Source organism: Sceloporus occidentalis, unplaced genomic scaffold (assembly GCF_023333645.1).
Source record: "Sceloporus occidentalis isolate IW3139 unplaced genomic scaffold, rSceOcc1.0.p SCAF_1, whole genome shotgun sequence".
NCBI classification, from domain to species: Eukaryota; Metazoa; Chordata; class Lepidosauria; order Squamata; family Phrynosomatidae; genus Sceloporus; species Sceloporus occidentalis.
Genome location: NW_028316981.1, coordinates 147,636,640 through 147,657,278, shown reverse-complemented (window position 1 = coordinate 147,657,278; position 20,639 = coordinate 147,636,640). Strand labels below are relative to the sequence as shown.

At 40.7% G+C, this 20,639-nt stretch overlaps 1 protein-coding gene across 2 annotated transcripts in view; it reads right to left on the bottom strand.

The window, feature by feature from the left end:
* LOC149322377 (regulator of G protein signaling 9-like) overlaps window positions 1-20,215 on the bottom strand; it is a 96,009-nt gene extending 75,794 nt beyond the window's left edge. For both annotated transcript variants that reach the window (XM_089540693.1, XM_089540702.1), the window contains exons 1-2: window positions 20,039-20,215; window positions 1,507-1,603 (exon numbers count right to left, since the gene is read on the bottom strand). In XM_089540693.1, coding sequence (XP_089396819.1) covers window positions 1,507-1,603; window positions 20,039-20,101 — 160 coding nt within the window. In that variant the 5' untranslated portion in view covers window positions 20,102-20,215. The remainder of the gene's footprint in view (window positions 1-1,506; window positions 1,604-20,038) is intronic.
* Between the last annotated feature and the right edge of the window lie 424 nt (window positions 20,216-20,639).

The window sequence follows — 20,639 nt, the reverse complement described above, 5'->3', positions numbered from 1 at the left end:
CCCTCCAGGGAATCATGTGCCCCTCAGATGTTGCTGGACTGTAACTCCCAGTACCCCAAGCAGATTAGCCAGTGGCGATGAATGCTGGAAATTATAGCCCAACAACACTTATGGGGCCACCTGATTCCCAACCTGATCTAAAGTGAGGTGTTTCCAAACTTGCCTTAAACAAACTTTATCGGCAGACACCAAAGAAGAATAGAATTGTTGTCGCAGACCATAATAACAGGCTGAAGATATCAGGTGCCTGCATGTTCCTTATTCAATATCCAGGAGGGAGTTAAAACTGCAATTTACAGACATACAAGTGGGTTGGATATTTTGCCCTATGGTATTTCATGGCAGTGGTGCTATCAGGTGAGGAACGCTGAACAGAGGTTCAGCTACATGAGCAGCAGAGCTATCAAACACAACAGAGCTGGCTCCCCATATTTCGACATCTGCACTACCATTCTGTAGAGCCCATTGCCAGATCATTACTTCCAGAGTATAGAATTACCTAATTGTACCACTGCTCCTAGGATGCTAAAGAAAGTCCTTATTATGGCGGGTCCTCCTCATTTGCTAGAGTTAGGGGCACTGGACCCCTATGAAAATGAAAAAATTGCAAATAAAAAGCCATTGTTGTTGGGTGTTTTGTTTATTTTTTACCTGAGAGAACATTTCTCTAGGAATCTCTAGATCTTGCAACACAACTCTATGGCCAATATTAGCCTAAACATGACTACAGAATCATGTTGGAGGGCTGAAAAACGCCTATAGAAATATTTTCTCTAGGAATCTTAGGTCCTCCAATGTGACTCTATAGTCAATTTCCAGCAGACTCACACTAGAGGACCTAGGAATTCCTAAAGAGAACATACAGTGGGTCCTTGTTATTCTCTGGGGTTTGGTTCCAGAATTGCCCATGGATAACAAAATCCGTGGATGCTCAAGTCCCATTAAATATAATGGCATAGCAAAATGGTGTCCCTTATATAAAATGGAAAATCAAGGTTTGCTATTTGGAATTTATACTTTTTTTTATTATTTTCAAGCTGTGAATGCTTGAATTCGTGGATAAAATATCTGTGGATATGAAGGGCTGACTGTATGAATTAAATTTACAAATAATCAAATCCACAAAAGTCTCAGATATGGAGGCCAACTGTATTCTGATGATGTTTAACCTTAAAATTGCATTTTAAGTAGTAAATAATTGTTCCAAAAAAGTTAAAATTCCTGGAATACAGCCTAAATTATTTTCACCAATATAGGTGATGTACATGATTTAATAACTAAAATTTACTCTCTTTATTGGAGGCAGAACCCTTATCATAAATTATTTTCTTGATGGTAGCATGGTAACAGTCTCAATTGACCCAAAGACTTGAGGAAGGGATTGTTGTGATTGCCCTCCCAACATCAAAGGGAAAGATAAAATTGTTATGAATACTAGACAAGGTTATATAAAAGAGATTAAGGAGCTGGCATTGCTTTCCAATCCCTCTGACTGTCAAGACTTACCCATCATAGCATGTGGTACATCGCAGACCATGACCTTCTGAGATTGCATTTTGATGCCTGAACTTGGATCTTGCATCTCTACCATTAAAACTTCAAGCTGTGGGTTATAGCAGATATAAGTAAAGAGTGAGAGAGAGAGTAATGAGTGAAATGAAATATAAATAAGAATAGCTAAGATCAAGACTAAAACAGGAGGCAAAGATAGCCAAAATCAATACTAAAACTGCATTGACATCTGTTTTTGTTTTCTAGTTACCTTATCTGAGAGGTACGGAACCTCCATATGTTTCAGACTCTTCCCATTCAGCATTCATCCTGGGAGATAAAGTCCAAAACAAATGGCCCACCATCTATAAATTCAATTGAACTTTTACTGAATTTATATACGGCAATAAATCCTGCCATCTATAAATTTGACTGAATTTTACACATGTTCAGCAGAATACTTCAGAGGTACAGACAACAGCTACCAGAATTCTGTTATATCAGTTGCATCCACACTGCAGAAATAATCCAGTTTGTTACCACTTTAACTGCCATGGCTCAATGTTATGGAATTCTGGAAATTGTAATTTTGTGAGAGATTTAGCCTTCTCTGTCACAGAGTTCTGGTACTATCAAAAGCAAGTATTGTGGCATAATAAAAACAAACAAATTAGTGATTAGAAACCCAGCAGATTCTCCAATAGTAAGAAAACTCCAGTTACAGGTATTATGCTCCTCACTAGGAACATAAAATCATAGAGTTGGAAGAAACCACAAGGGTCATCCAGTCTAACCCCCTGCCATACAGGAATATACACTCAAAGCACCCCTCGCATATGGCCATCCAGCCTCTGTTTAAAAACTTCCAAAGGAGGAGACTCCAGCACCCCCCGCCCCCTGAGGGAGTGTGCTCCACTGTCAAACAGCTCTTACTGTCATGAAGTTCCTCCTAATGTTGAGGTGGAATCTCTTTACTTGTAATCTGAATCCATTCCTTATTCTCTGGAGCAGCAGAAAACAAGTTTGCTCCATCCTCAATATGACACCCCTTCAAATATTTAAACAGGGCTATCATATCACCTCTTAACCTTGCTTTCTCCAGGCTAAACATACCCAGCTCCCTAAGTCTCTCCTCAGAGGGTATGATTTCCAGACTCTGAACACGGTCCATCCTTTTTGAATTGTGGTGCCCAGAACTTGAAACAATATTCCAGGTGAAGCTTGACCAAGGCAGAATAGAGTGGTACTATTATTTCCCTTGATCTAGACACTACTTCTATTGATGCAGGCTAAAATAGCATTGGCCTTTTTAGCTGCCACATCATACTGTTGACTCATGTTCAACATGTTGTCTACTTGTACTCCTAGATCCCTTTCACATGTAGTCTTGTTGAACCAGGTGCCCCCTCATCCTATATCTATGCATTTCATTATTATTTTTTACCAACGTGCAATACCTTACATTTCTCCCTCTTGAAAATCATTTTGTTAGTTCTGGCCCAGCTTTCTAATCTATTAAGGTCATTTTGAATTTTGATCCTGTCCTCTGGGGTATTAGCTATTCCTCTTAATTTGGAGTCATCTGCAAATCTGATAAACATGCACCCTATTCCTTCATCTAAGTCACTGATAAAGATGTTGAATATCACTGGGCCCAGGACAGAACCCTGTGGCACCCCACATCTCTCCAGGATGAAGCGGAGGCATTGGGTTTAGCCAGTCAATGAATTACAAATGCATTGAACAGTTACGTTGTCTAACCCACATTTTACTAGCTTGTTTGCAAGAATGTCATGGAGACCTTGTCAAAGGCCTTACAAAATATGGCAGCCAGGTTGATCACTGGTAAATCCAGATTTCACCACATTACACCTATTCTAAAATCCCTCCACTTGCTGCCAATCAGCTTCTGGGCACATTACAAGGTGTTGGTTATCACCTTTAAAGCCCTACATGGCTTGGGTCAAGTCTACTTGCAGGAACACCTCTTTCCCTATAATCCCCCTCCCCCCGCACGCTCAGGTCCTCTGGGAAGAATTTACTCCAGCCGAGGTAGACCAGGTTGTCTGCAGTTTCCCAGAGGACCTTTTCATCAGCTGCTCCAAAACTGTGGAATGACTTGCCGGAGGAGATCCGTCTTATTACCACCCTTGATGCCTTTAAAAAGGCTGTCAAGACAGATTTCTTCAAGCAGGCCTTCCCAGACTGACGTCCCATTAAAAGATAACCACATCCATCCAAGTTGTTCTACTCCAGTTGCCCATCTTTTAATTGTATTATAACTAATTTTAATCTTCAACTTGTAATTTGATTGTTTTATTTTGATGTTGGTGGAGGGTTGTGTTGTGTAATTTTGATTATGTTCTGCTATGTGTTTGTATTTCGTAATAATAATATTTATTTATATCCCACCTCTCCCTACGGATGGAGGCGGGATATTATTATTATTATTATTATTATTATTATTATTATTATTTGCAATATCCTCAGGTTCCCTTCATCTTCTATCAAGCTGGTAATTTTATCAAAAGAGAGAGAGAGAGAGAGAGAGAGAGAGATCAGATTAGTCTGGCATGGCTTGTTTTTCAGAAACCCATGTTGACTTTTGGTGATTATGGCATTCCCTTTCTGTCCAATTATCTGCTCTAGAATCTTTCCTGGTATTGATGTCAGACTAAATGTATGGTAATTGCGAGGATCCTCCTCCCCTCCCCGTTTTTTTTTTAAGATGGGGATAACGTAAATACTACAGTAGTGGTCAGGCAAGATTGATCACAGAGACTACTTTTTTTTGAGGAAATTAAAAGTAAAGGTTGTGACCTGGAAATGCCTACTTTAAGCATTGTCTAAGGCCTAAACAGCTTAGGATAAAACTCTTCAATATGTTAAACACCTGTGATGGCTTTTAAGATATCTCCATCTTACTCTATCATAATAATAATAATAATAATAATAACAACAACAACAACAACAACAACAACAACTTTATTTATATACCGCCTTTCCGCAGTGATCAAAGCAATTCACAAGACCATCAAATACAATTGCACAGTACATCAAATACAAAATAAGTAAAACCACAAGTACCGGTACATATGTAATTAAACAAACATCCTTAAAATCACAAATAAGAACATTAATAACATCATACGCATCCACAGCCCTAATCTGGATCACACTCAGGAGATTTTTTTATCTACCCCAAACAAGATCTAAATGGGGGGAGGGGAGACAGGGGGGATTATATTGGTACAAGGAAACATATCCAGGGATAGCAATGCTGGCTGTATAGCAAAGTACAGTAACATTCAAAATCCACAAAATACAGTTTCCCCTCCTAATTTGCAGATCTGAGATCCACACCCTTGATTACCTGTGGAGGGGCGACCTCCGCTGTCTCCAATGGCACACAGGGGCACACCTCATTCAAGCCTATGAGGCTTGAATATGCATGAGCCTCCATTTGCATGGGGGGGGGGGGTTGTCCGGTATGGATACCCGGCGAAAACGGAGGGCCAACTGTAATGCAGGCTTTTGAAGCTCCTCTGGCTTCTTCATCAGGCAAGGGTGAAGAATCATATGGGGAGTGGGAATGACGATGTTAGTTATAGGCTGGCATTTTATAAAACTGTTCTTGGTGTAGTTCTGAATTGAGATGGTATGGAAGGTTATCTATGCCAGCAGGCTGTTCCTCCTTCTAGCCATGTGGCACTGGGAACAAAGCATTCCAAAGTCCAAGCAAAGAAATTTAAAATCCATTAACAAAACAAAAATTTATTTCCTCTGAGATGAAAACTTTATTTCCTCTGTCTCCATCCCTTAAGAAGTCACAACCCACTTTGTCAAGCAGAGAACACTGAATCTTTCAAGAAATGCTTCCATGCTTTTGCATTAGGAAAATTTTAGGTATCACTGTTTTGTGGATGTTGGATGGTATTATATTAGTACCAATTTATTTTAAAACATTTCTTTGCTCTCCTGGCTTGCACTATTCTGATCATGATCCAGATTGAGGCTTGAACACTTACTGTAAAGTAGGAAAATATGAGTGCCCAATTTCCAACCGCCTTTGGAGCTTTCCCTGTTCACATCAGGATGAGCTCCAGCATTTGCAGCAGGAGCACTACTCCAACTGCAAATGGCAGCCAGCTTGTTTCAGACCAGAAAGGTCCCTGCTAGACTTCCTTTGCAGGCAGAGATGGGGAAGGAGGGAAAGGTAGGACAGGGCTGGGAAGGGCAGTGCCCATACAATCTCCTCTGGCCTTTAGCTGCAACACCAGGGGCTGGCGTGTGAAATCAAGACTGTGGAGGCTTGAAGATTTTCCTCCTGCCTTGTTATGCAATCCAACTTTCCTGTTTCCACCACATCTTCCTCCCAAGTCATCATTTCCCAAGGTATTTTCCCCCACAGGGAATGCGAGGAGAATGGCAGAAGAGGCTGGTGGAGGAATTGTGTCACTCAGATATTCTTACTGAATACAGCAGGGGAAAAACATTGAGACGGGAAGTATTAAATGTTCAACTTGAATGTCTGAGCAGCCCAATGGTTTTGGGGGCCAATCAGGTGGATAACTGCCTATCCATAATTATAAGAAACAAATAAACAAAACAGACAGATATTAAAGATACAGATGTGCACAGAAGTCAGGAAAACAGTACAAAAGGCTGTTTTTTTTTAGTCTAACAATCAGCCTCCATCTCAAAAATGTATTTTTTTTTCTTTTTCCAACAAAATGAAGCTTGGCTTCTGGTTTATTTTATTTTTTTAGAAAAAGACATTCTTGGACCTGAAAGAGGCAGGGGAAAGACATGGCAAAATTGCTCTCCCTCCCCCCACCAATCTCCAGGAGAGGCAATTCACCATTTAGACAGGTTGCAGATGCCTGCCGAACTTTGACATTTAAAAAAACAGTTTTTCAAAATCAAAAATGTATTTCCAGTCACAACCTTCCCCCACACCACCACCACTTTTTGACTTTGTTGGTAGTTTCTGTGGCTCCTGGAGGATCCCAAGGCTAGAACATATTCTCCCAAACTTACTGCTGTTATTTTGGCTTTTAAAAAAATTGATGTAGGAGAAAATCAGTAAAATTAATGAGAATCTTCAGACTCAGAATGCTGCCACAAGTCTCTGTGCGTTCAAAATAAAGCAAATCCATCCCTAGATCCTGTCTTTGCCCAGAATCACATAATCAGGCAGCTCCATTCTGGTCTTTGAGCCCATATATTCTGAACACAGAGACAAGGGGCTCTGAGTCGGTATACTCCTGCTGTGCCATCCAGATAGGCTTCCATCAGTTATGAGCAAACGAGTTTGTTCAGGAAACTTGTACCAGCCCTGTGACACAAGGCAGACTGTTTTCCTAATGAGCAAAGAACTCGGGAGGCTTTGACACTTCCCTTTCCCTGCTGAGGAGTCCATTGTCATTTGAGAAATAATATACTGTACATGTCAAAGGGAAAAAGCAAGATTAGCTAGGAAGCTTTCACTGGGTGCTGCCCACAGACTCAACCACAAACCATGCCCTTTGCTGATGAGAACTCAGTGGGTCACTTTGCTTTTCTCAGAAGGGAAGTGACTGCTTATTAAGAGTTCCAAATATTGAAAAGTACTAGCCATGTTGCTATGTCAACAGAACCCCAGAAGCGTTTATATAATGATGAAGGCACCTGTCTCCTTTTGCCCTGCCTTTTTTCCCCTTTTTTCTTTTTGCCTTTTGTGCCATTTTTTTTTAAATGGGGCTATGAGCAAATAATACCTGCTTCCTCCTTGTCACAAAATACAACACTGAGTGATGGGCTCCACATTTGTATTTGCTGGAAGTTGCTCTTTACAAATGCTATGGAGTTCATCCACACGCATCAAAGATCATGTTGCTGAATAGTGCCTCAAAGGGAATGCCCTTTTAATGTCAAAGCACTGCTACAGTACCAAGATCATGGGGAATGTATATTAAGATTATACAAGGGTTAAAGCAAACTTTCCACTCACTGGAAAAAATGCTTGAGGGGTTGGGATTTGTAATGCATGATTCCACTTTCTAACAATACATACAGCAGCCCACACCCCTGGCATGTCTGATGTCTGTGTGAAGGAGCCAATGCATGCCTAGTACCAACAGATGTATGTAAAGTAACTCTACATGATAAGGAAGATTTTGAGTCAATCAGGGTTCATTCTCACATGGAGGAGATCTATATACATACATTCAAATCTGCTTTACTGGGCCACCACACAAGTGACTGGTTGAACCAACATGAGGCACTCTGCACAACTGTAGCATTTCAATTCAACTTTAACTGCTGTGGTTCCATTCTACGCAATCCTGAAATGCGCAATTTAGGAAGAGGCATTAAGAATTCTCAGCCAGGGCATGTTAGCAACTCACCAGACTACAAACCTCAGGATTTCATAAGATGCAGCCATGGCAGTTCAAGTAGAATTCTAGTGCTGTAACGTCATCATGTCAAAGGGCCTATGGCCAGAAAGCAGGTTATCATCAGGGATGGTGCCTACTGGTGCAGTCCTATGAAATCTCAGGTGTTGGGGGAATGTGTGAAGGGAATTGTGTATAATCCTATCATATATAACCCATTTAGCCCTCTCCTTCTAAAGCCCCCCCCCCTTTATGACCACCATATATGCCTCCTTTTTTTATGTGCATGGATATGGAGGGCTCCATAATTATATCTTTTTAATTCCCCCCCCCCCACAACCCTCTACTTTCCTCAAGTACCAGTCAGAGGCATCACTAGTGACATGCAGGGGTTGCAGACTGCAGCAGATGACATTTAAAGGGGGGGGTATAGCCGTGTCACCCCCCCCCCCTTTTTGGCAGAAATGGGCTGTGGCATTCGCCTGCATTCCTTCGAAATGCTGCCACTCAGTTGAAGAGATGGAGTGAGTGGGGTGAAGCCTCAGCAGGTTTTTTAAAATTGTTTTTTATTATTTTATTATTATTATTTTAAATATCACATCTTACCAAATTTTCACTTTAATCACATTAAACTATGTAAATGTAAATACATTTAGCTGTATGTATGATATTGCAGTTTTAAGGTATAATTTTAATTTTCCTAGTTGTTTATGGGTGACACCAACCCTAGTGAAACCACTAGTACCAGACTTCTTTACATCAATGACATGTGATGAACATTGAGACGTGGTTGCCTGTAGTCTGGGAGTGCACCATTAAGTCAGTGTGATTCCCTCCTGTGGAGTTAATTTGTTGTCTGCTATTTCTTATTGTTGGAATGTTAAGGTGTGTTAATATGTATTGTGTTTCATTATTTTCATAGAATGTATGCCACAGGCAGGTTTATTTTATCTATTTTAATTGATTGTATGTATAGTGCTGTGTAAATTTACAGTGCTTTATAAATAGAGCTGAAGAAGAAGTGCAATGATATATGAAAGATCAGGTTCACAGATAGAATGTTCCAAGACTTGGAGGTTTGCTTGATGGATGTTTAGGTGGTGTGGCTGTTGTCAGGAGCACACTTATTCTACTTAGCAGTGCTAACACAACTGTAATGTGCCTTCAAGTCATTTCTGCCTTACGGTGACTCTAAGGCAGGGGCCGGCAACCTACAGCCCACAGGCCGGATCCGGCCCGGCGAGGCCTTGGGACCGGCCCCAGCCCGGTCCTGCCACCGGTTGCCGCCCCCACCGCAGCTTCCGCACCACTCTGGGCGCCATTTTGAGTTCGGACCCCCAGTTGTCTGAGGGACAGCAACCCGGCCCTCAACTCAAAAAGGTTGCCTACCCCTGCTCTAAGGCAAATCTATCACAGGATTTTCTTGGCAAGATTTGTTCAGAGGGAATTTGCCATTTGCTCTCCTCTGAAGCTAAGAGGGTGTGACTTGCCCAAGGCCATCCAGTGGGTTTCTATGGCTGAGCAAGGACTTGAACCCTGTTCTCCTAGAGTACAGTGGACCCTTGTTATATGCTGGGGTTTGGTTCCAAGATCCCCTGTGTATAACAAAATCCGTGTATGCTCAAGTCCCATTAAATATAATGACATAGCGAAATGGAAAATCAAGGTTTGATATTTGAAATGTATACTTTTTTAAAAATATTTTCAAACCATGGATGCTTGAATCCACATATAAAAAATCTGTGTATAAGAAGGGCCGACTGCACTAGTCTAACTCTCAAACCACTAGCCCATGCTGGCTCACTAATGCACTACTAACCTTCTTTCTTCCTGGACAGAACTGATTTGTCCACTGTCTTGCCATGGTTCTGACATTTCAGCTAATATAAAACACTGTTGCAAAAGTTCTGATTGGTCCATATGCTGAACTTAGAAATATTTGCACTGCCACTCCTAAGCTAGCTGAGAGATTCTTGGAATTGTGGTCCAAACTGTAATGCTTCCAAGTTCATATTAGTTGCACTGGCTTCTTGACCATTTTAGGGCACAGCTCAAGATGCTCTGGTGTTTCCTGTTAAATTCTAAATAATTTAAGGACATAGGGTTGTTGTTTTTTTAAAAAATTCCTCAAACCCTGTGTGAATCTGCCTGCTCTCTGAGGTCATCTGATTCAGTCATTGTGCTTCTGTATGCATTTAGTTCCCTAGCTTGGGTTAGTGGGAGCATAAAAGTAGGACTTTTCTGTTTTGGCATCCACAATGTGACACTATCTTGTGCTGAAAATTTGATGAACCCCCACTTTACCAATATTACACTGGTATTTCAAGACAATACTTTTCCAGCATACTTTTAGTGAATCTGTTTTACAATGTTGTTTTAGTCTGATACTGTTTATTATTCATTGATGTTTTCTTTGGAATTTTTGCATGTTTCCTTTTTGGAGGGGTAACGGGATGGTGGAAATACTTAAATGAACATAGAGACAGAGCTTACAGAGACATGCAGCACAGACCACATGGGAGAGAATATTTTAAGTCTAAAATAATTATATGCATGTCTATGTATAATAAATTTAATTAAGTGGAATTTGCTTCCAGGTTAGTATGTACACTGTACAGAAACACAACATAAGTCATGTTAATTCACCCTCTCTTGTGACACTTTTGTTCCCATCTCCTGTATTATTGTGGACTCATGTCCTTCATTCTGTTCCTGTGATCCTACCTATGGCTATGACAAAGTTGTCATTAGCCTCAAAATGTGCTATTTAGCATTAAAATAAGACTTTTTAAACAAGCATCCTTAAACTGCATCTGTGCTAAATAGTGGCAAGAAATCTAGAAGATAAATGAGAATTTTTTTTAGAATAATGTTATAATTAATTAAGCTGAACTAAAACCAATTTGACAAAGAATTACTGGTAAGTCAATAATTAAAGTATCAGTCAATCAAGTAGTGGACTGATTATTAGATCTGCCTTAAAAAACAGTGTGGATTTTATAAACAAATAAACATAGTTGCTAAAGTGCTCAGGTTTTGACTTCCTTAATCTTATCCACATCCTATTCAAGCAAAATTAAAGTACATAAGTGATTTATAGAGTTGATTCCTATCAGCTAAATGCTACCTCTACCCTCCTGTTGATTAATGTTACATTTCAAAATAAGCAAAATAATCCATGTCTTTAGCCTATTCAGTTCCAGCTTCCAAGTGATACATGGACGTTCTAAAGTGCGGAGCTTGTTAAGTATTACATTTTTGCAACATTTTTCTCATAAGTAAATAAGATTCCTTATTAAGGAGAAAGAGGCTGCCTTTATTCCTGGTAGATTCTTAGTATCTCCAGGGAATTTTATTTTTTTTCATAATTTACAATACTGTCATCTTCCAAATATGATATATAATTAAAATGCAATACAAGGAGTACAGATCAGGAAGTTCTTAATGTTGAGGTGGAATCTCTTTTCCTGTAGTTTGAATTCATTGCTCCAGGTCCTATTCTCTGGAGCAGCAGGAAACAAGCTTGCTTATGACAAGCCTTCAAATATTTAAGCAGGGCTATCACATCACTTCTTAACCTTGTCTTCTCCAGGCTAAACATACCCAGCTCTCTAGGTTTCTCCTCATAGGGCATGGTTTCCAGTCCCTTCACCATTTTGGTGGTTTGTCAACATCCTTTTTGAACTGTGGTGACCGGAACTGGACACAGTATTCCAGATGAGGCCTGATCAAAGCAGAATAGAATGGCACTATTACTTCCCTTGATCTAGAGAGTATGGCTCTTTACAGACCGCCAAAATACGGCGGTCTACCGGCGCTGCTTTTGCTGCGCGAGGGAGCCGCTGCGTGCAAACCGCGTGACTCCCTCACGCAGCAAAAAAGGAGCTCCAAAATGGAGCTCCTTCTCGCAGCGCGGCTATGACACCACGAAGCGCCGCTGGCGCACTAGCGGCGTCATAGCCGCTGCGACACATGCGGAAGCACAGTGTCCACTATGTAAAAATGGCGGCGGCCATCTGGAACGGCCGCCATCATTTTTTACACGCAGAGCGCGTATTAGGGTTAGGGAGGTGCGGAAGCACCGCACCTCCCTAACCCTAGTACGCGCTCTGCGCGTACTTTAATGGCGGTGTGTAACCCACCTATATGTCTACTGATGCTGCCTAGAATCACATTGGGTTTTTTAACTGCTGCATCACACTGTTGAATCTTTCACATGTACTGTTGTTAAGTCAGGTGTCCCCCATCTAATATCTATGCATTTCATTTTTTCTGCCTAAGTGCAGTACCTCACATTTCTCCCTGTTGAAATTCATTTTGTTAGTTCTGGCCCAGCTTTCTAACCTATTAGGGTCATTTTGGACTTTGATCCTGTCCTTTATTGAATTAGCTACTCCTCCTGATTTGGTGGCATCTGCAGATTTGATAAGCAATCCCTCTACTCCTTTATCCAAGTCACTAATAAAGATTTTGAATAGCACTGGACCCAGGACAGAACCCTGTGGTACTCCACTGATCACCTCTCTCCAGGATGAAGAGGAACCATTGCTGAGCACCCTTTGGGTTCACGCTGTCAACCAATTACTAATCCATCTCCCAATTGCATTGTCTAGCCCACATTTTACTAACTTGTTTTCATGAATATCATGGGGGACCATGTCAAAGGTCTTGTTGAAATCACTATATGCTATATTCACAGCATTCCTTTCACCTACCAAGGTGGTAATTTTTTTTTAAGAGGTAAAATTAATCTGGTATGACATGTTTTTGAGAAACCCATGTTGACTTTTTGTAATTATGACATTCCCTTCTAAATGTCCACCAATCCTCTGTTTAATGTTCTGCTCTAGAATCTTTCCTGGTACTGATATCAGACTAACTGGGCAGTAATTGTTGGGATCCTCCCCCCCTCTTTTTCAAGATGGGGGACAACATTTGCCCTCCTCCTGTCTGCTGAGACTTCTGTTCTCTAGGAATACTCAGTGGCTCTGAGATTACTACTGCTGGTTCTTTTAATACCCTTGGATGTAGTTCATCTGGTCCTGGAGACGTGAATTCATTTAAATTAGCCAGGTATTCCTGTACTACCTCTTTACTTATTCTGTACTGCTTTTTCTCTATTGCATCCTCTATTGTGTCCCACAGAATAGTCACTGATGCATGTTTATCTTTGAGCAAGACACTTATCAAAATTGATGTGGCATGTCCTATATTACTTATGCAGAAACTTTTCAGACTGGTGTGTTATCTTTCAGATAAAAAAGATAACCCACTCTGTACTCCTCTCCTTCCCCAATTACATTTGCTGAGATAAAAATTCTGTCTCCATTTTCAAACTGATACTGGCTTTTCAGGCATTTTTGCCGAGTGTCTCCTCAGTTATTTAGCATTCACAGGCAGCCAAAATCACACACAATACTTTCACAAAGGTTAAGTTGTTTGTTAATTGTCACACACTGGGCACGCTTTGGGGTTTTTTTAAGCTCCTGAAAGAATGATTGTTCCTATGGTATAACCCAGCTATACCTACTCTAACAGAATATACATTAGTGATTCCTAAATCAAGTTTTACACTTCCAAGTCAAAATATCCACAAATGAGCAGTTAATAAGAGTCAGTTACTGCTCAGCATTCACTTCAGCTCTTGACACTTAGCATTATCCCAACTAGTTGTCACCTAATGAGGCACTTGCTAGCATGACTGTAGCAAGTGTGTAATGTTTTATTTTTGTAAGAGTCCTGTCAAATAAAAACATATGATTGAGAATTTATGGACAATCTCAATCATGTATCACAGGAGAACTGACAAGCTGTGATAGAGCTGTTCATTCAACAAAGCTCGCCATCCTCTGTCTACAGATATTATTCCTGCTTGCAACATCTGAAAATGAAGCCAGACTTCTGCTACCTTTTCAAATCCAAAAGGGTCCATGAGAAGACAACATCTATAGGTGATCCATGTGTTAAGAGTTGATCCTAATGGAAGGTTTTGCCCACCTACATTTTTGCAACAGTTTGTGTTGCTGTCTAATGCAGCTGAATTGCAGAATCTCTCTACCTACTTCTTCAGGATTTCTAATGAGGGAAAGCAGTGACTGGTTTCTGAATGTCTATCTGGCTGGCAGCTAGAGGCTCCAACGTTGTGGAGCAATTAATCTGTTCCATGATTTAATCTTTAAAGGACATTGAATCTATTCGCTTCCACTGGATCTAATACAGGAGAATGCAAAAGGAGGGATTGTGGTTGGCTATGTTCTGAATGCTCATCAGCTCCTGTTCTTAGGATGCAACCAACAATTACAGCAGGGTTAACATTTATTTCCCAAATCACTTCGTGCAAATATTCACCAATAGTTGTAAGGTCATATTTGCCACCATTTTCTCCTGGTTGCTGCTGCTGCTAGTACCTCACAGCAATTTCCTACTTGCTACTGCTGCTTCTTTCTCTTTCCTGGATTAGTTGGATAAGTATTCCATTTAATTAAGGGATCATCTTGAAACAGGGTGACATCACAGTGCTTTGTAGCTAGTAAGGTTCGATGTCGCTGACAGCAAGTGACAGTAATTAAGAAGAGCATGTTTTTGCACAAGGACTGCCAAAATGGCTGAAAGGCAGATGCATATTTTGACATTCTTGAATACATTCAGGAAAAATTAGAAGTAGTTTTAAAATGTTTCACTGATGTTTTATATTGACAAATAATTCAACATTTATAACTTACTATGCTTTGTTGAGGTTGTAATATGTTTTGAGCCAGTGTGGCATAGTGATTTGAGCATTGCACTACAACTGTGGAGACCAGGGTTCAAATGCCCACTCAGCCATGGAAACCCACTGGGTGACCTTGGGTAAATCACAATCTCTCAGCCTCAGAAAACCCTATGTTAGTCATCATAAGTCAGAAACAACTTGAAGACACGCAACAACAATGTTCTGAACCTCCTTGCATCCCATTCTTAGAAAAAGGTGGGGAAAAAACAAATAGATATTTTTTATTATTATTCACCAACTTCAACACCAGTACCCTTTGCTGTGCTTCAGGCAACATAAATCAATACCAACATGGGAAACATTTAATTGTCACTAATTACTCGGCACTTGCATAAAACCTTGAAAGATATTTACACATGCTTAAACCCCAAGTTCCTTTTTAGGTTTCACTGCACTCTCTACCATAAATTCTTTGAGCAAGTGTAAAGGCAGATCAAAATCACTTTAGCCTGCAGGAACAGACTTCAGACTAAACAAAATGAAGCTAAATCTAGACAACATGAAACTGGTGCCAATGAAAATTTCAGTGTCCATGAAGAAATAACTACTTTAAATGGTGGCATAATGTCCAAGAGTGCCTTAAAAAATTGAATCTGAAAATTTCTTTTTTCAGAGTAAATAATCTTGTCACATTTATCCACACCTTTGTAATCTGCAGGACTGGCAACTGTAATGGGGCAGTTCTGACTGATGATTTAGAAGCTGCTGTGAAGAAAGTCACAAATTGCTTCAAAGCTTAGAAGCACTTGTAGACAAAGTGTTTATATAGGTTGAGTCTCCCTTATCTCTAATGCTTGTGACCAGAAATGTTTTGAATTTGAGGGTTTTTTTCACATTTTGGAAGATTTGCATAAACATAATGAGATATCTTGGCGATGAGATCCAAGTCTAAACCTGAATTTCATTTATGTTTTGTATACACCTTATACACATAGCCTGAAGGTGATTTCATACACAATGTTTTTAACAATTTTGTGCATGAAAAAAAGGTTCCCTATACTGAACCATGAGAATGGAAAGGTGCCACTATCTCAGCCATGCATGTGGACAATTTTGGATTCTGGAATATTTCTGAATCTTGCATAAGGGATATTCAACCTGTAGAGCATTCTCCTGCCTTGTTTGTCATCTTCGCTTTGTAATCTTCCTGTATTTACCTGCCATTTTGTCTTCTTTTTTCCTTTACCACAGAAAAGCCATCAAGAAAAAAAGTCAGAGCGGCCATGGTAGTGCTAGGAGTCTTCCGTTTGGAAGCAACCTCCATCACGATTCCCACTGGTGACAGCTTTTCTTCGGGAACGGCAATGCATGTTTTTAAAGCTGAATACATGAAACGTATATATGCAGCCTGACTCCACTAATTTGTAGAGCTAGGATACCTTCCTAGAAAATAATTTTGTCTTTACTAGATAAGATTATATAGTGGTCTTAAATGAGTTTAGTTCTTCTAGTTTCCTCTACTAAGCCATGGGGCTGTAGAATCAACTAACATGCTTTTTAAAGTCAAAAACAAAGTGTGTGGCAAGATGGGTGTGGTCTATTGGGAAGTCTATAATGGAAAACTCCCATGTTGTTTGGAGACTTCTTTCTCTCAATGCTTTCTGCATGGCTATTTGGTATTCTTGCGCAGAGTCAGAAGCAAGGAAGATGGTCATGTGGATATCTTTTTAATCCAAGGGATGACCATGGGAAGAAAGGCCAATCTCCAAATTATAGCTCACAAACTTATAGCCCCATTTGAATTGCTCCACATGGCAGCTGTTACTATTTAGAGACTTCCTCAAGTGAAATGACTTGATACTTCTTGTCATGCTACCACCAATGTCTAAAACAAAAGCAGTGGTACAGTAAAAGTCCACTTAGTAAGCCATCCCAAAGCCACCCAGTCACCAGCTGTGCATTGTGTCCTTCCTGTCACATACTCCACAGCCCTCTCTTACAGCCATGGGCTAGGAATGCAGCAAAACCATACACTGCTGGAAAGGCTTCATTCTCTTCATGTCAGCCAACTTTTTCCTTGCCTGTTGGCCGAATATCATTTCATTTACCATTTCCTAAGGATTGCTAAATGTGACCTATTATGTCATATCATGGAATACCCCTCACAGAACATGACGGCTAAAATGAAACAGAAGCCCAAGCTTGTTAAGGATACTTTCTCTCCTATTTAAAATTACTGTTTGCATTCCTGTTAAATCATCCCTGGTTGAACCTCCCTGCATAGTTAACAAGGGCGATTTACAGACGACCCTTTTGGGGTGGCCTGTTCCCACCCCTTTCCCCGCTGGATCAGGGCCTCAATTGCCACGGCGGCAGCCTCTGAAGCCCCGATCTGCCGCTTTCGAGGCTGTGGGGAAGCGGCAAAAGGCCGCTTCCCCACAGCCTGGAAAGGGATGTCCTTGGGGCTTCATGCCCTAAGGACACCTGACAGCGGCAGGGACGAAAAGAAAGGGGCCGCTTGGCCCCTTTCTCATTTGTATCGCTGGCACAGCCATGTAAAGGCTGCACCAGCAACACAAACCTGGAAGGAGCTCCATTTCGGAACTCCTTCCGGCACCACGGAAAGGGCGCCCCAGGCGCCCTCGCGCAGCACCAGAACGTCACTTCCACCCCACTCCATTTGGAGGCAGCGCAGTCGTGACATCCCAATGGCGGTGCCCATGTAGAATGGGCATCGCCATTTTGTACGTACTAGGTACGTACTAGTGTTAGGGTGTCCAGAAAGGACGCTCTTTCCTAACCCTAGTACGTACCTAGTACGTACTTTTTGCCCGTCTGTAACACGCCAATATGACTCAATGGATTTACAGCACAGGTCTGTATGTATCTCTAGAGAAGTCAGTTCAGTTCAGTGGTGCTTGCTCCCAGATAAATAGGTAAAGGATTGCACCCTTAATTCTATTACCCTATAGAATACAGTGGACTGCTATAGAGGGCCAGCATGGTGTAGTGGTTCTAGTGTTGGACTACCACTCTGGAGGCCAGGATTCAAATCTCTGCTTGGCTTGGAAACCCAATGGGTGACAACTCATACTCTCAGCTTCAGAAGAAGGCAAAGGCAAACCTCCTCTGAACAAATCTTGCCAGGAAAGTCCCATGACAGATTTGCCTTAGGGTTGACACAAGTCAGAAATTACTTGAAGGCACACAACAACATAAAGTACCACCTCACAGTAGGCTCTATTTCCACATACACCCCCCCAAAAAAATTTCTGCTGAAATGAATGGAACTGTTACTTAACTTTTGGAAACAGTGTTCCTGTTGTTATTATTACTGTGTGTCTTCAAGTAATCTCTGACATATGGTGACACTATTATGGGTTTTTCCTGTTTGGGGGGGTGCCATTGTCATTGCCTTGCTCTGGGGATTAAAGAGTGTACCTTGCCCACGACCACCCAGTGGGTTTCCACAACTGAGTAGAGATTTGAACTCTGGTCTAGCACTCCCACCACTACACCACAGTGGCTCTCTTGGGAACCAATACTGGAAACTAATTTGTTTCAGTAATGGTATGAGAGTTAAAAAGGGGAAAGGAGAACTGATCAACTTTGATTTAAATATTAGAGGGATGCATGGTGAAGACTCAAGAGGAAGAGTAAACAATCCCTACCAGCACCTCATCTCCACTACTTTTGGACATTTTAAAAATAATTCTAGTATTTTATTCTGCCATGCTTTCTCACAAATGAACAGTGTAAAAATCACATAGTCCAATCTGTGCAAACAAAACCCCTCCCTCCCCAGCATATGTGTGTGTATGTTTCTCTCTGTGTGTAGATTAATGCAAGTGGAATATACTGTACTTCATATGCTGATCTTTTATTCCTTCCTGAGTCAATCTTCTTCCTTTAGTAGAATTTACAAGGATAGAAATTAAAACAGAGTATGCCCAAGCTACTCTTTTAAAGAGACATTTTGGTAGGCTGCATGAACAAACAGTTCCAAAGGAAAATATTGTGGTGCTCCCCTTTTGAGCATGAAAAATACATACACCAGTGATATACTGTAACTCAGAATAAATTCACTCTCTTGTTCCTTTCTTTTTCCACTTGTTTTCCTACCACTGCCTCTTATTTGGATGCAAAGCTGTGATGTGAATTTGTACCTCCACTGTGCTGGCACACATAGACCTGTCATGGGCAGCATGTATATGTCACAGGGAATTCAACTAATTCAGGCTAAGCCATATATGAGAAAGGCAGAACACTCACAGGAGAAAAGCTGGGTTAATACCTTGTCTGCTTAACATCTTTTCACTTACTGGCTCTACCAAAATGCTTTCCAGTAAAGGAGAGAAGCAGCTACTCCCAAATGTGTTTGTATTATCAGATGCTATCTGTGAGCCATAAACCATTTATAAAAGCATATGCAGTTTATACAGATAAGGTTGGGAACAGGCAGATAACAGATGTTGCACTGCACTTTGTAAAATATACTATTAGCAGGTAATTAAGGATGTACACCCTAAATAAATACACAGGATAATTCAATACAAGTTAGTGTTGTTGTTTTTTACTGTTTCCCAGTATATTTATGAAGTGGGCATACTAGGATATTCAAGAGGCTGTGAATATATCATGGATCATTTGCCAAAACATAGAAAGGTTCGCTTGGGGTCAAAATGTACCTGCAGCAATATATGACTATTCTACTAACATGGGAAGGGGAGTTGAAATTAACTATGTTATGATCTAAAACATGATTTGGGTTGCAGACCTTAAAGGGGGTTGCTTTTTTAATAATACTAATGTTTCTTGGGACAAAAAAAGGGGGGGAGAACATTCCCCCCAATGTAAATACCAAAATTCTGAATATAAATTGATGTGGTATGGATAAGGCAAAGCAGCAAAGATGGCAAAATAAATATACAATATTTATTTAATATAATATAAATATTTCCAAAATGCTTGTCTCTACCAATCCTAGTTCAGTTTTATTTTTCTTGAGCAGCTACTGTCCCACTGCTCACATGTGCAAAGAAGGAGAACATGTAACAGGTTGCTTTCCTTAGCAAATTGCAAAGAAAACAAGAGAACTGTGTTCAAGAGTTCGGTAGGAAAGAATTCTGGGTAGAAGAAACAGAGACACATAGCCTATATATATATATAGATATAGATATAGATATATAGTGTATAACACTATAGATAAAACACTATTTTCCAAAATAGTGTTATATATATATGACATCATAACACTATTTTGGAAAAAATGGTGAAGGCATGGAAGAAAAATGCCATCCCTGTCTTGATAACATGGTTTGTCTCTTGAAAACATTTTCCCCCCAAAACAACATTCTGCTGGAAGCACAGACCTCTCTCGGGTGTGTTCAGGATTTCTGCTTTAAGCGTTCTTGTTCATTCATTTGGAAGTCAGGTTCTAAAAATAATACAGAATTACCTTTTTCAGGAATGCCATTCTTGGCCTGTAACGCTGCCCTTGATCTGCACGTCTGATGGTCATCGTGCCCTGCTCTTCTCAAGCCAAAAAACACAAAGGACGATTTAATAATAATGATTTTTTAAAAAGCTTGGCTTAACCAATTGCGGAGAAGAAGAAGGTGATGCTGCTGTTAGGGATTTCCTGAGAACTGCATTACTCCAACTCCCCGGTTTAGAGACTCAAGCCAAGCTCTGGAATTGGGCACTGGCCCGCCATAGCCAATCAGGAAGGAGCACTGAGACTTTATTTGCATAGGTTCGCAGGAGTCTTTCCCGCCTGCCAACACTAGGGGGAGCCAATTCATCTGGGCACGCAATTGCAGACAAGGCTAAGGCTAAAGCAGGGGAAGAGTTTGGCTGCATCTGCACTGCAGAGATAATCCAGTTTGACACCGCTTTAAGTGCCATGGCTCCAGGCTATGGAATTCTGGGGAATGCAGTTTGTTGTGGCACCAGAGCAACAAACTATATTTCCCAAAATTCCATAGCATGGAGCCATGGCAGTTAAAGCGGCGTCAAACTGGATTATTTCTGGAGTGAGGATGCAGCCTGTGTTATCA